General features: G+C 42.4%; 1 protein-coding gene across 1 annotated transcript in view; it reads left to right on the top strand.

Annotated features, from left to right (window-relative positions):
• The first annotated feature begins 3,635 nt into the window (after positions 1 to 3,635).
• MTNR1A (melatonin receptor 1A) overlaps positions 3,636 to 16,753 on the top strand; it is a 38,941-nt gene continuing 25,823 nt past the window's right edge. The window contains 2 exon segments of the mRNA XM_030314448.1: positions 3,636 to 3,795; positions 3,798 to 3,938. Coding sequence (XP_030170308.1) covers positions 3,636 to 3,795; positions 3,798 to 3,938 — 301 coding nt within the window.

Raw genomic sequence — 16,753 nt, 5'->3', positions numbered from 1 at the left:
TGGTGGAAGTTTTGGGGTGCTGGTGGGGTGGTTCGGAGCTGATGGCCAAGAAAGAATGCTTGAAGACGTCTTTGGTGCAAAAAGGTGATTTTATTAAAGCACGGCGACAGCTCTTCATGGGCAGGGAGAGCTGCACTGGGCTTGTGAAGACTGACTGGTTACATACTGTGGAATCGGGGAGGTAAAGACAAGAGCGAAGCCTCCAGAGGGACTTGGATATGCTAAAGAGGACTCTTAAGATACCTGAGGCCTTGCTTTTGTCAAGCTAAGGTTGCTTTCCCTCTAGAAAGACATTAACATCAGGACAGAAGGGGGTTCATGGAGAAACGTTCTACTCTGGATTTGCCTCAAGTATTTGTCATGAGGCTGCAGGTTACAAGGAAATTTAATTTTACCTGCCATTTCCTTCTTGCCTTTGTTCCCCACATCACTATGGAGGGGAGGGTGATACTAGGGGCCCCAGGACACGAGTCTGCAGGTTTTTAGGTTAGGCTGTTGATCAGATTGCCTTTTTCTTGTCATTTACTGAGATATTTGTAAATATCTCTATCAGTTTAACCATTTGTTTTATGTCCTTTCCTGTGTCCTTGGGCAGCCAGGAGTGCCTGAGGAATGTCACACATATCCCACCTGTGGGGTGGGTAATGCCAGCTTGGGCTTGGCCCTCAGCTTGCCTCATGGCCCCTCATCATAGTGTCTTTTCAACAAACGGTGCGGAAACAACTGGACATCCATGTGCACATATACACGCAGACTTTCTGCCTTTCACAAAATTAACTGGATGGGTCACAGACCAAATGTGAAATGCAAAACTCTAAAACTTCTGGAACACAATACTGAGAACACCTAATGATCCTGGATGTGGAGAAGACTTTTTGGATACAACACCAAAGACATAATCCTTAAAAAATAATTGGTCAGCTAGACTTCGTTAAAATTACAAACTTCTGCTTTGTGAACAACCACATGAACAGATAAGCCACAGGATGGAAGAAAATATTTACAAAAGACACATCAGATAAAGGGCTGTTATCTAAAATACAAGAAGAATACTGAAAACAGTGAGGGGCACCTGGGGGGCTCAGTCAGTTGAGCGTCTGACTCTTGATTTTGGTTCAGGTCATGATCTCTTGGTTCGTGGGATCAAGCCCCACATTGGGCTCCATGCTGACAGTGTAAAGCCTGCTTGGGATTCTCTCTTGCTCTATCTCTGCTCCTATCCTGCTTTCTCTCTCTCAAAATAAATCAACTTAAAAAAAAAAAAAGATTTTTGTTAAAAAAAAAAAAAAAACAGGAAAACAATAATGCAATTTAAAAAACGGGCAAAAGACCTGAACAGACACCTCACCAAAGAAGACATTCAGATGAGGAAGCATATGAAAAGACTTCAACATCCTATGTCTCTAGGGAACTGCAATTAAAACGAGGAGATAACACTACAGACCTGCTGGGATGGTCCAAATCTGGAACACTGACGATACCAAATGCTGATGAGGATTTGGAGCAACAGGAACTCTCGCTCATTGCTGGCGGGGGGGGGGGGGGGGGGGAGGTAAAATGGTCCAGCCACTTGGAAGACAATTTGGTGGACTGTTATAAAACTAAACATACTCTTAAGATACACTCCAGCAACGGTGCTCCTTGGCATTTACCCAAAGGAGCTAAAAACCTATGTCCACCCAAAAATCTGCACGTGGATGTTTATAGCAGCTTTATTCACAACAGCACAACTTGGGAATTAATGGAGATGCCCTTTGTTAGGCGAATGGATACGTAAACTGTGGGACATCCAGACAATGGAATAGTATTCTGCACTAAAAAGGATGAGCTATCAAGCAATGAAAAGGCATTGAAGAAACCCAAAAGCAGATTACTGAGTGAACGAAGCCAACCAACCTGGCCAGGTGACACAACTTACGATACCAACTACGGGACATTCTGAAAGCGGCAAAAACTAAAGACACTAAAAAGATCAGTGGTTTTGAGGGAAGAGAACAGGAGCGAAAAAGAGGCCGAGCGCAGAGGATTCGTAGGCAGTGGACCGTAACAATGGTAGATGCGTGTCATTATCCAATCGTCCAAACCCACAAAACGTACACCACCGAGAACGAACCCTACTGTCAACTGTGACTTCGGACAACGATGAGTCAGTGTGGGCTCACAGATTGCAATAAATGTACCACGGTGATGTGGGCTGTAGCCAGTAGGGACGCTGTGCATCTGAGACGATGGGGGTATCTGGGAAATCTCTGTACTTTCAATTCTGCTGTATGTCAAAAACTGTTCTAAAAACTAACATTTATTGGGATGCCTGGGGGGCTCAGCTAATAGAGCATCTGACTCTTGATCTCAGGGTCGTGCGTTCAAGCCCTACATTTGGCAAGGAGGCTACTTAAAAATTTAATTAAAAACCTCTATTACTCAACTTATTTAACGTACCTATTAATTTCTAAGTTCCTTCCTTAATGCCGCCCTTCCTGCATGTCACTTCTGTAGCTCACAAATGCCCCATAGCACACACACCCTGCCATCTGGAGGGTAAGGGCTGTGTCTTGAGCCAAGTCTGTGAATTACTTCCCGAACAAGTACATTCATGAATGCCATGGAATTGATTGGAACCTAGGACTTTGCAGATTGCCTGGACACCTTCAATGGCCAAGTGAAGTTATTTGCTTTTAAGTCTTATTTATTTTTGCGAGAGACAGAGAGAGCCAGCGAGCACGCACAAACGGGGGAGGGCAGAGAGACAGGCGACAGAGAATCCCTAGCAGGCTTGGAACTGTCAGCACAGAGCCAGATGTGGGGCTTGAATTCACAAACCAGGAGATCGTGACCCGAGCCGATGTCGAGTCCACGCTTAACCAACTGAGCCACCCAGGCGCCCCGAGTGAAGCTCTTTTTAAAAGCTCGAGGGTGAGTATGTGCCAGACCTAATCTTGGACGTCTACAGGGAGAGGGCACACGGCTAGGATCGGTACCACTCCTGGAAGAAGTCAGCTGGAGAAAAAGCGGCTGCGGAAGCAAGACTGCGGCTACTCTGAAACCATTCAGTCCGCTGACGTTTGAAATCGAAACGAAGAGCGCACAGTTGCTTTGAATCAGCCCTCCCGGTGGAATCTTCCCGCCATTTCAAGGGGCCGTTTCCAGTGTCCGGATTCTCCACCGGGGGCAGCAACCAGAGGCACGCAAAGAGGCTGAGGCTGAGAACCTGGAATTTTTAAATTGGAAAAGTTATTTTTATTTTTAATTGAAGGAGACAGAGTTGACCTACTGAACCCTTACAGACAGTGTTCAAGAAAGATCAAATAAAAGTAGCTTTGTGGGGGGGGGGAGATTATGAAAATTCTGGCTTGCCTTTGCAGTACGGGGGGCGGAGGAGGGGGAAAACGATTTCTGTTCCACGAACGGTGCAACACTTGAGAAAGTTCCTTGACTTTTCCCACCTGTGGATTCGCAGGGGGACGAGAGGACAGGATGGAGCAGAGGGAGGAAGGAGCAAGGAAGAAAGAAAGGGGGAGAGGTGGAAACGGGATGAGAAAAGGGGGAAGAGGGAAGATCGGGAGGAATAGGTGGAAAAGGGGGAAGGGGGAGGGGAAGAGGAGAGAGGGAAGGGAGGACGGGGGGGAGAGCTCGGGATGGGGAGTAGAAGCGGGCAGGGAAGGAGGAGCCTGAGCGGGGAGGGGGGCGCCGAGCCGCGCTACGAGGGCAGGCGCGATGGCAGGGTCGTGGGGCGCCCCGGGCGGGACCTGAAGGGCAACGGCAGCGCGCTGCTCAACGCCTCGCAGCGGGCGCCCGGGGCGGGGAGGGGGCGCGGCCGCGACCCTCCTGGCTGGCCTGCACGCTCGCCTTCACCCTCATCTTCACCATCGTGGTGGACGTCCTGGGCAACCTTCTGGTCATCCTGTCCGTGTATCGGAACAAGAAGTTGAGAAACGCAGGTAGGGGCCGCCCCCCAACCTTCACCCGACGGCCGCCTCCCCTCCTTCCTGGCCGCTTTCCGGAACGCAGCCCCCAGGCCCCAGCTGTCCATTAGCTTTTTCTTAAAAAGTGCGTTTTTTCTTACAAACTAGGGGCTTAACTTTTTCCCAAAGGGACGGAAGCCTGTCACTTTACTTTTCCTTTAACCCACATGTGTAAGTTTTCTCTTTTCTCTCTCTCTCTCCCCTCCCCTCCAAGAAAACAGGGAGTCTGAAGTCCCCAAGGGGGTAGAAAACTCGACCAGAGTCAGATCCTCTTTATTTTAGGAGAAACCCCCACCGTACGGTTTTCGGTTTCGGAGCTTTTACTGGATTGAGAGATTGCAGAAAGTTCCTCAAGAAGTCCTTGCCAATCAGATCAATGAGCTTACCAATTGTTCCTCCCAACTTTGTTAAAATAGGAAAAAATATAAAAGCTGGTGACATGATAGTGCCATTATTTTGGTTTTGTTGTCAGTAGTTTTCAGTTTGGGGCACGCAATTTACAAAGACTCATGAAGGCTCCTAAATGAGGTTTACTCCTCCAAATTAGAATGTAAACTTATTGCCATTTTAAAAGAAATTGTTACAGAAAAGAGTATATTTACATATAATCTACTACCTAAAGCTAATTTTGTGTTTGAGCTTAACTTGCTTTATCGTCCAAGCAATGAACTGAAATTGGTTTATCTTGGGTGGGAGACCAGGGACGGCCTTGCATAGGACAGGGGGTGTTCAGATCTTTAAGTGATGAGGTACTTAGCTCTTTAGCTGGAGGCTGACTTTCTGGAGGTGGGGGTGGGGAGGGGAAGGAACCTTGCACTTACTTACATGTTTGTCAAAAGCAGTATTTTTTGTTCTAATAAGGTAGTAGGTCACACTCTAATTTTCTTTAGCTGCGCTCCGGGAGGGCCCCCTTTTTCTCTATAATGCTTGTGACAGGGAATGGTTTAAGCTCAGTCAGGTAAGCATCCGACCCTTGATCTCAGCTCAGGTCATGATCTCCTGGTTCGTGAGTTCGAGCCCCACGTGGGGCTCTTTGCTGGCAGCACAGGACCTGCTTCAGATCCTCTGTCCCTCTTGCTTTCTACCTCCCACCCCCCACCCTACTCACATTCTCCGGAAAAAAAAAAAAATCTTTTTTAGAAAAAGAATTAACTTGATTATCACCTGCTAACACAAAGTGAATTTGAGTTAGTCCATTGAATAACCTCATTTCACATACGATTGGGCTTAAACTAGAGGAATTCTGCCTTCAAGAAGAGGCTCTTTGAAGAAAACATAGGCAGTAAGCTCCTTGGCATCGGTCTTGGTGATGATTTTTTGAATCTGACACCAAAAGGAGGAGGAACAAAAGCACAAATAAAGAGCTGGGATTACATCAGACTAAAAAGCTTCTGCACAGGAAAGGAAACTATCAACAAAATGAAAAGGCAACCTGCTGACTGGGAGAGACTATTGGCAATCCATGTTAGATAAAGGGCTAATACTTAAAATATTATATACGATATATATAATATATATGGAATATATATACGGAATATATAATACGATATATATAATATACACGGAAATCATACACCCCAGCAGCAAAAAAGTAATCTGATTTAAAAACAGGCAGAAGGTCTGAATAGACGGTTTTTTCAAAGATGACATCTAGATGGTCAACAAACATGCGAAAGGATGCTCAACGTAACCCATCAGGGAAATGCAAATCAAAACCATAATGAGGTATCGCCCCACCCCCATCAGATGGCTATTATCAAAAAGAAGAAATAACAAGGGCTGGTGAGGATGTGGAGGAAAGGGAACCCTGTGCGCTGTTGTAAATTGTTAGGATGCAAATCGGGGCAGCCGCTGTGGAACAGTATGGAGGTTCCTCAAAAAATTAAAAATAGGGGCACCTGGGTGGCTCAGTTGCCTAAGCGTTCCACTTCAGCTCAGGTCATGATCTCACAGTTCATGCGTTTGAGCCCCACCTCTGCCTGGTACTGCAGAGCCTGCTTGGGATTCTCGCTCTCTCCTCTCTCTGTGCCCCTCCCCCACTCACACTTTCTCTCACTCTCAAAATAAATAAATAAACCTTAAAAAATTAAAAATAGAACAACCAGATGATCCAGCAGTTCTGTGCCAAGCAAAAACAAAAATGCTAACCCAAAAAGATATCTGCACCCCCATGTTCGCTGGGGGATTATTTGCAATAGCCGAGATATGGAAACAACTTTCGTGCCCATCAACAATGAATGGAGAAAGATGTACTATATATATGCATACATATTTGAACACATATATATACATACACATGCATACATATGTACAGAAGTTACACACACACACACACACACACACACACACGAATGAAATCTTGCCATTTGTGACAACATGGATAGACCTTCAGTGCATTATGCTACCTGAAATAAGTCAGAGAAAAGACCAGTACCATATAGTCTCTCTTAAATGTGAAATCTAAAAACACAAATAAGGGCACCTGGGTGGCTCAGTTGGTTAAGTGTCCAGCTTCGGCTCAGGTCACGATCTCACAGTTCATGGGTTTGAGCCCCATGTGGGGCTTTGTGCTGACAGCTCAGAGCTTAGAGCCTGCTTCAGATTCTGTGTCTCCTTCTCTCTTTGCCTCTCCTCTGCTCACACACTGTCACGTTCTCTCTCTCTCAAAAATAAACATTAAAAAATTTTTTAAAAGGGCTTATTAGAAAAAAATCTTAAAAAAAAAATTACCTGTCATCCCCAGGAGCAAAGCAGTGGGGGAAGCCTGCTTTTCATCATGGCTGATTTCTTGCCAGTCTCCACTGTTCCCTCTATTTCTGGGATCTGGGGGTGCTGGCTCTGCTTATAATAGGTTAATCTGCTTCGCAGCCTCCTCATTGTGTTAGTGATTGCTTTAATTTCTTGGATTAGGATTTGATAACTGGACTTTTGCTCTGACCCGTTCAATGCATTCCTGTCTCCTTGGAAAAACAGACACAAAAGAGGCTCCTTCCCTCCCAGCAATAAAAGCAGTTTTCTGTGGGCCACACAGTTCTGAAAGCCACGTAAACTGAATCCTTGGGGAAGCGCTGTAGTAGGGTGCTACCCTTAGCCTCCTCACAGGGGAGGAACTGAGGACACAGATTGGTCGTGTGCACTCTAGGCACACGGTGGAGCAGGGTATCGAACCCACAGAGCTTGTCCCCAGAGCTCATTCTGCCTTGCTGATAGCAACTATTACGCCATTGGGGAAGTTTGGGTCTTGCAAGAACTTTCATTTTAAAAAACATTCACATGCCTGAAACAATTCAGCTTCTTCTGTTTTGTGAAAAATAGTTGTACAAAGGGTGCCTTCCACACTACTTTGTATTTTGTATTCAATAGCAAGTTTTCAGTAAGGCCGCCTAGGGCACACTACATTTCTGTGGCTAGCCGGGAGACCCGTTGTGAGCTTTCATTTGCAAAGCTTTAGACCTGTCATATTTTTATAATTGGGATTTTGTCTCTTCACTTGTACCACTGCTGCAATTCGAACCATCTGAGGCTTTCTAGAATGGTTGGTAATTTTGAAGAGAGAGAGAGAGAGAGAGAGAGCGATTCCAGCGAGTTATAGGATGCTTATCAAGAGTTTCATGATTGTTCGATCCTTCCATTTCAGTTAAATTATTGTGTTGGTATTAATGAGATAAGACTCAAAGAAGAGAACAGAAGAAATGAGGTAAGGAAACAAGAAAACTAAGGCATCTGCAGCTTTGACGTTTCCTTTGGAAATCTGGTATAATGGCGGGCTTAATTTATGCCCCTCCCTCGCCTAAGAGGGTATGTTGACAGGTGACTTCCCCGAGAAGAAATTTAAAATGTTTCACAGCCGTATCTCAGGGGCACTGGTCAGTCGGAGCAGACACAGGCTCCAAAAGCCCACCAGGCTCTTAGCTGCTGGGGTGCAGCTCTCTCCTGTCCAAACTGTGAGACTAGAATTGGTACCACCACGTTCCATCTTCTGAGTCAATTTCACAGCCTCGTAATGGGAAGAGTCCTGCCCTGGGACACTAGGATTAATATCGTTGCTCTCTACTTTGTGATCTGAGACATCAGGTAAGTTATCCAAGCCTCACTGTCCCCATTTGTCAAGTACAGAAAACCTCTCATCTCTAGCCTCACACAATTGTTGCAGTTACCTAGCGAGACCATGCGTATGGGAAAGGACACATTGCATGTGGAAAATGATGCATACTTTGAAAAGGACGAAGTAGGTAATGTTATGTGTTCTTTTTTCTAGGTATAGCTAACAAGGGTGTATTAAAAACTCTTAAGTCTTTTTTGTTAAAATTTGTTAAAAACCATGCACTCTAAACTTACAATTTGTATACTTTCCTCTATGTATATTATGCTTAAAAAAAACTTTTACTAAAAAAAAAAATAAAGCAAAAGTCTAGTATCTTGCCTATTGAAAATTCAGTGATCTGGCAATCTAAGCTATCTAGAATAGAGCCAGTAAATGGAAAGAAGCAAATAACAGACACCCCCTGATTGCTGATTTGTTCTTAGAATTTTTCCTAAATCCATTTATTTTGAGACGGGGGGGGGGGGGAGGAGGTGGAGGGCAGAGAGTGAGGGAGAGAGAGAATCCCAAACAGGCCCCACGCCATGAGCCCAGAGCCTGATGCAGGGCTTGAACTCACGAACCATGAGATCACGACCTGAGCTGAAATTAAGAGTCAGACATTTGACTGACCGAGCCACCCAGGCGCCCCTGATTTGTTCTTACAGCACTGTAGAGCGCTGAGGCTCGTGTCCAGATTATAAGCCATAAATTAGGAGGATGACTGACACATTTAAAGGAACAACACATGCGGCCAACAGCACGGGTTGAAACTGACTCATTAACAACAGGTCTGAAAAACTGAAGGGCACAGTCTCTGGAGGGAATGTTGTGAAGAAGAACTCTGCTCACCATTAATTCCTCCTGAAACAGCAGGTGTATTCTGTTTAAGAAGACAGCACCATACTATTTTAGAAAGATGCCTGTCTATAGGAGTTTATTATTATTTTTAAATCTGGTACGCAGTGGGGTAAACTGTCAGTATTATAAAAAGAAACAAAAACTTCCCTAGAATGACTGTAAGACTAGATCATCATCAGCACTGTGTTCTCTGCTTGAGTGTAACTCCTGTTAGGTACAAGACTGAACGCACTGGTTTCTTTCAGGCCTGTATTGTCTCTATCCTTCTTGCGTTTCTACTCAGAGAAGCTGCAAACTTTGGATGCCGCAGGGCTGTTTTTAAGATTCTTACAGTTTTAGGCAGGCATGCCTACTTAAAAAATACTATTTTGGGGGCGCCTGGGTGGCGCAGTCGGTTAAGCATCCGACTTCAGCTCAGGTCACGATCTCGCGGTCCGTGAGTTCGAGCCCCGCGTCGGGCTCTGGGCTGGTGGCTCAGAGCCTGGAGCCTGCTTCTGATTCTGTGTCTCCCTCTCTCTCTACCCCTCCCCCGTTCATGCTCTCTCTCTGTCTCAAAAATAAATAAAACAATAAAAAAAATTAAAAAAAAATACTATTTTGAGGGGCTCCTGGGTGGCTCAGTCAGTTAAGTATCTTACTTTGGCTCAGGTCATGATCTCACAGCTTGTGAGTTCAAGCCCCGCATCGGGCTCTGTGCTGACAGCTTAGAGCCTGGAGCCTGCTTCAGATTCTGTCTCTTTCTCTCTCTGCCCCTCCCCACCTAAAATAAACATTAAATTTTTAAAAACCCCCACTATTTTGAAGTTGAGGCATAACGCAGACAATAAAGTACACAAAACATAAATACGCAGCTTAATATATTTTTTCTTATGTATACACACATGACCGTCACTTTTGGAAATGAAATAAGGGTGTTGAGAGATGGCAGTATTATTATTATTCACAGCTTGAACTAGAACTTATGCCAAGTCTAAGTACTGGAAACCACCAACATGAATGTTTTCTCTTTTACCATCCACAAACAATTGGTTGCCTGTATTGAACTTGACTCTTTGTTTGTATCCTTTGCTCAGATAAGGAAAGCTGAGGCTCACTGCTTCCCCCAGTGCCCTTGGCCACCCTCACCATCAGTTCACCAGTATTCCTGGCTAGGTCCCATTGAATGTGTTCATAGCTACCTTGATTGAGCCCTTGACCACTCTGTTCACTGTACCCCTGGCTGTCATTTTCTCTTTGCTCTCTTTCCTTCTCTTCCTTCGCTTTCTCTTTTCTTCTCCACCACGGTTTCTGACTCTGTTCTTCAGTATCTTTTAATCACCATCATTAGGTTTGAGCTCTTCAAAGAGATCACGTGTGCATCTGTTTCCTAATTGTGTCATGCATCAGAAAAAAAGATAGTCCTGAACTTACAAATGTATTATATTCTAGAAGTTCTCACAAATGCCTTAAAAGAAAAGTTCATCTATATTTTGGCTTCTGTGCTACCCTGCAAAATAATTCAAAGCAGTAATATGTCTGAAATAAAACTCAGAATATCTGGGTCACCTGCCATTCATGAGCTCCTGAGGGCAATCTGCCTTGTTCTAAGTTCTGACTCGCTTGGGATCCTGTGAGAATGGGGACAGGTGGTATGAAGGGGCATATGGAAGCTTCCCTTATTAACTCAAATGTCAGGAGAAAGTTCAGGGGCAAGGCATGATGATAGAGGTGGATTTGTCATCACATATGGGGTGCAAACAAGTATATGCATGTGCTTATAGTCAAGTACTCCTGTGTTGGGGACAAACCTGTCACCGGATCCTACAGGGAAGTGTGGGAGGAGCCTGTAAAGAGAACTGATCTAGAACCTGGACTCCAGGTCTTCTTTACTGAATGGATCTGCGATTACAGATAAATCACCATCTCCCCGGACTGTTTTCACATCAGCAAAATGATGGGGTGGGACAAAATCTGAGTCTTTCTGCTTCTAGTATCCTTTTTTGCATGGTGATTAAACTCACTGTGAAGTTGGACATTCTAATGTTATGAGATTGACTAGCAATAAGAATTGTGGGTGCAGGGCTCCTGGGTGGCTCAGTTGGTTGAGGGTTTGACTTCGACTCAGGTTATGATCTCACGGTTCGTGAGTTCGAGCCCCACATGGGGCTGGCTGCTCTCAGCATGGAGCCCGCTTTGGATCCTCTGTCCCCCTCTCTCTCTGCCCCTCCCATGCTCGCTCTCTCAAAAATAATAAACATTACAAAAAATTAAAAAAAGAATTGTGAGTGCAATGTTATGTACACATACAGTGATAACAGGCATCACAGACCTAGGAAATGGGGTTATGATGAAAGTATGTCTCACTTGTCCTAAACTATCTGGGTGATTCGTCTCCTATCTGCTAAAAAATATCTCAGCAGAACATCTAGTTTCCCTGTTTTATTTCCCAAGAAATGCTCCCAAGGTTTAGACATTTCCCAAGTAGTTCTCCCTTCTTGGCAGAGAACCAAGTAACCGACTACACAGAGACAATAGGTTGGATCCCTGGGATTTATGCAGGTTCTTGTGAGCTTGGGTGGGATGCTCTGGGGACACTTATGATGAACTGACCCACGGTGTATGGGGGAGCTTTCTGGCCTCTGGTTGGACCACCTGGACTGGCTCTTCTAGGCCTATAGTGACCCCTTCAAAAATGTAACCACTTAGGAGGAACAGGCTAGATTGGCAGCCAGCCTGGCCGCTTGTTGGTGACAACACACGTCTAAAGAACTGGGGGGTTCACATGAGTGAGCGTATCACTCTTAGGTGTTCAAAGATGGAAGGAAGATAGAAGGAAGATAGATAGGTGTTCAAAGATAGAAGGAAGCCCTTCACCGTGTTACAGAATAAAGAATCAGACAATCTCTCCTGCAAAATCAGTTTGGGATGTCTCTACTGGGGTCCTGAAGGCGGCTAGTTTCATAGTTTACTGGTGATTTAAAAACCAGTGTTCTGTGGGATCTTTAAAGCCAAAAACATCAAACAAAATATCCTTTTATGAACCAAACGCCCCAATCCCACAATAAAAATAAAAACCATACATTTGGGGGCACCTGGGTGGCTCAGTTAAGCGTCCGACTTCGGCTCAGGTCACGGTCTTGCAGTTCGTGGGTTTGAGCCCGACGTCAGGCTCTGTGCTGACGGCCAAGATTCTGCTTCGGATTCTGTCTGCCTCTCTCCCTGCCCCTCCTCTGCTCACGCGTGCTCTCTTTCTCAATAAACATTAAAGCAAACAAAAGCCAATACATTTTGGACAATATTATTGAGTCAGTTTCTCCTTTCAGAAATCTTTTTTTCATAAAGGTTCATTTTGCCTGTTACAGTCTCTTCTTCCTTAAAGTGATGCTGTCCTATGATTCATTTAATATCCACAGAATTCAGATATAAAGTAAATAGAATTCTAACAAAGGTCTGACTTCTGGGACATGGGCAATTAGAACAGATCCAGAGTATTCCTCAAAACTCAGCTCCGGTGTCTTAATTGAAAATCTAAACCTTTTGTGATAAAAGTAAAGCGTCTTTTATATTGTTCTCATCCATAACTGATTTTGCAAAAACTGCTGGTCATCTTATGATGAACATTTCCATTTAAAACAGGAGTATTTTCCAGCGCCCTTACCAAGCTAACCCCTATTATTAAAGGCATTTAGATTTTCAATCCTACAATTTTATTTTGCAAATTTATTAATTCAGGCGTGAAACGTTTTTCAAGCTTGAGAAAAGGAAAGTAGGCAACTTGTGAGATTGTTGTGTGCGGTGCACTTTTCACAGACAGCTATTTTGATCTGATTCCTGCAGATGAGGTATAAAAATAACCTCTTATTTAGGAGGCCTGGTGCTTTGTACTTGTGCACATAGAGCAATTCTCAATTTTCAAAGCACTTCCCCACATTTTCTTTTATTTGTTCTTATATAGACCTCCTCAGGTAGATTAAAAAAAAAAAAAAAACCCTGAAACTCCAAATTCACAGATAAATGATCGGTATTTCTTACTCCAGCATACAACCCAGTGCGGAACAGTGGAAGGGGCACAGGAATGAAAATCTGAAGACCCAGGCTGAGTCCTTTATATCTGTGATACCTTTATTTGTAATATGTGTTGGGTCTAGTTATTCAATCTGTCTAAGCCTTAGTTCCCCATCTTGTGTCACAGGGATGCTAGGAGAATAGATTTAGATTCTGCCCACCCATCCACCCATACACCTACCTATCGCCTTGAAATTGTAAAGTACTACAGAAATAATGCTATTATGTTATTATTAAGTATGTATTCTACAATTAGTACTTTTTATGTTATTTTTTTAATGCTCCTTTTTTTTTAAGTGGACAATATGAATGATAAGTGAAATCAGTCAGAAACTAAAGATTTAGGATTGAATTCTCTTTGGCAACATTATGGAAATTGCATAAATTCTCTTAGGTCTCCATTTTCCCTTTCATAATAAACATTATCCCCCTGCAGCATGTAGACTGAGATTCTGATTGTTTCAATATCCAAGCCATTCTCTAATTTAAAATGAATCACCTCTGCAAGCTACAATAACTTTCTCAGACAAGTATTTATCATTCAAAAACTTATGACCTAAATGTATGTACAGACGTGGAAAATGATTTCAAGCTAACAAAGTCAATGTTTAACACAATTCACTATCTGATAGAATTCTTCTCTGTTCTGTTGACATTCTCTTCCTACAGCTCTTCGTGATATTTAAAATTATTGATTCAAGGCAATATTCTATTTGTAAAGACATTTTATTGATTTTTTTTTTCTCTTGCATGCTTGGCTACTTTTTAAATTTTTCTGATTTTTTTTTCTGGTCTGTGTAGTATTTTATTATTGAACCCCAAGTTTTATCCAAATTTGCCAAAGTAATCCTCAGAATTGCCTGGAAACTGGATTAAGACTCCTAAATATTAAATTAAATTAAATTTGGATTAAATTTGGATCTGATCTTTGGTTCCTCCACCTATTCATTGCATAAGAAAGTAGCAACTTTCAGCATTAATCGTGGATATGATGGAGGTTATTTTTGCTAGCTTTCACAATCATTTTTCCCTTGGCTATTCTGAAAGGTAACCAAAGATAAAATGTCCTAAATTAAACCTCCTGCATTTAGTTCTTACCAACATTTGATGGTTCTTTTTTTAAATACCTGATTTGAAAAGTATCTGAATTGAAAACAATTCCATTTACAATTGCACCAAGAAGAATAAATGCTTAGGAATAAACTTAGCCAAGGAGATGAAAGATCTGTACTTTGAAAATGATAAAATACTGCTGAAACAAAATGAAGGTGACACAAACAAATGGGAAGATATACCATGCTCATGGATTGGAAGAATTCATATTGTGAGGATGTCTGCCTACGCAAAGCAATTTACAGATTCGATGCGATCGTTATCAAAATGCCATATTATTATCCACATAGAATAAACAATCCTACAATTTGTATAGAATCACAAAAGACCCGGAATAGCCAAAGCAATCTTGAGAAAGAAGAACAAAGCTGGAGGCATCGCAATCCTAGATTTCAAGATATACTACAAAGCTGTAGGAGTCAAAACAATATGGTATTGGCATAAAAATAGACACAAAGATAAATGGAACAGAACAGAGAGTCCAGGAATAAACCCACAGTTATATGATCAATTAATTTATGACAAAGGAGGCAAGAATATACAGTGGAGAAAAGACAGTCTCTTCAAATAAATGGTGCTGTGAAACTGGAGACCTACATGCCAAAGAATAAAATTAAACCAGTTTCTTCCACCATACACAAAAATAAACTCTAAATGGACTAAAGACCTAAATATGAAACCATAAAAATCCTAGAGAGAACACAGGCAGTCATTTCTCTGACACTGGTCATAGCAGCATTTTTCTAGATATGTCTCCTCAGGTGAAGGAAACAAAGGCAAAATAAACTATTAGAAGTACATCAAAATAAAAAGTTTTTGCACAGTGAAGGAAATCATCAACAGAACTAAAGGTCAACCTACTGAATGGAAGTTACTTGCAGACAATACCTCCGAAAAGCAATTAATATCTAAAACATATAAAGAACTTATACAACTCAATATAAAAAAAACAATCTGAATAAAAAGTGGACCGAAGACATAAACAGAAATTATTCCAAGAGGACATACAGATGGCCAACAGACACATAAGAAGATGCTCAATATTGCCAATAATCAGGAGTATGCAAATCAAAACCACAATGAAGTATCATCTCACATCTGTTAGGATGGCTATAATCAAGAAGAAGAAATAACAAGTGTTGGCAAGGACATAAAGAAAAGAAATCCCTCATGCACTGTTGGTGGGAATGGAAATTGGTGCAGCCACTGTGAAAAACAGTATGGAGGTTCCTCCAAACATTAAAAATAGAAATACCCCATGATTCAATAATTCCACTACTGGTTATTTACCCAAAGAAAACAAAAACACCAACCTGTAAAGATCTATGTCCCATATTCATTGTAGCATTATTTATAACAGCTGAGATATGGAGACAACTGAAGTGTCCATCGATAGATGTGTGGATAAAGAATTTGACACACACACACAAACACAATGGAATATTAATCATAAAAAGAATGAGATCTTGCCATTTGCCACAACATAAGTCGGCCTAGGCGGTATTATGCTAAGTGAAGTGAGTTAAAGAAAGACAAATACCATTCGGTTTTACTTATATGTGGAATCACCCAACACACACACACCACACACAGAAAAGACCCATAACACAGAGAATGGTGGTTGTCAGAGAGCAGGGAGATAGGAGATGGGCAAATTGCTTAAGGGGAATGGGAAGTTTAGGATTCCAGTTATGGGATGAATAAATCACATGAATGAAAGGTTATAGCAAAGGGAATGTATTCAATGGTATTTCACTAGTGTATGGTGACTGATTGTAGCTACATCTGTGGGGGCAGAGCATCACAGATACAGATGTTGACTCGCTATGTTGTGTGCCAGAAACTAATGCAACATTGTAGGTCAATTATACGTCAATTAAAAAAAAAAATACCCGTTTGGAAAAATATCTGCTTTGGACGTCGTTTTTAAATCTCCATAGAGTCTCTGGACATTGTTCTAATTCTTTATTAGTATCTTTAAAAATGATAATTGGAATATTTGAGGTGAATAGCGCGATCTAAGATGGCTTGAATTTCCTCCCTTAAGCGGGTTTTAAGTTACCTAGCTGAGCGAAATGCCCTATTTTCTAACATAAAAAATATGCACGCTCTCAGGATTTTTCTAGGCTACCAGAGGCAATTAACGGATTGTTTTTCAAGAAGCAGTTGTTCGTGCTTAGAACTCCGCATGGTAACACCAGTGTCACCCACCCCCCGCCTTTGTAAAGATGCTTCCTTAGTCAGCATCCTAAGTTCTTCACCTTTCAAATAGGTTGGCTAACCAAGTTTACATGACACCTGGGGGCTGTATGTGACATGCAAGAAATTTCAGTGAAATTCAATGATACTGCAAGTGCGGAATAACTTCTGGATTTTCGATTGAGATGTCCTAAGATTTATTCTTCTACAGAGCTCTCCACTTTCGGCAATCACACTAAAGGCATTCGTCTTAGAAAAGGGGACAAGAAAAAGAACAACAAACAAATCTACTTGGCGCTGAATATATTCAGGCTACTTACGTTGAATTTGAGTTGTGGCACTTCCGGCTTAAAAGGATGCTTGCCTGCTCTGACAGTGAGCGCTTTTGGAACTTACTGGATTGAATATTCATTTAAGTCAATATTTATTGCATACCTACAGTTTAAGACAGAATATAAATTGTCAGCAAATACTTCTTGGTTTTGTCAAAATA

This window comes from Lynx canadensis, chromosome B1 (genome assembly GCF_007474595.2).
Source record: "Lynx canadensis isolate LIC74 chromosome B1, mLynCan4.pri.v2, whole genome shotgun sequence".
NCBI lineage: Eukaryota > Metazoa > Chordata > Mammalia > Carnivora > Felidae > Lynx > Lynx canadensis.
This window is presented reverse-complemented; position numbering and strand designations above follow the sequence as displayed.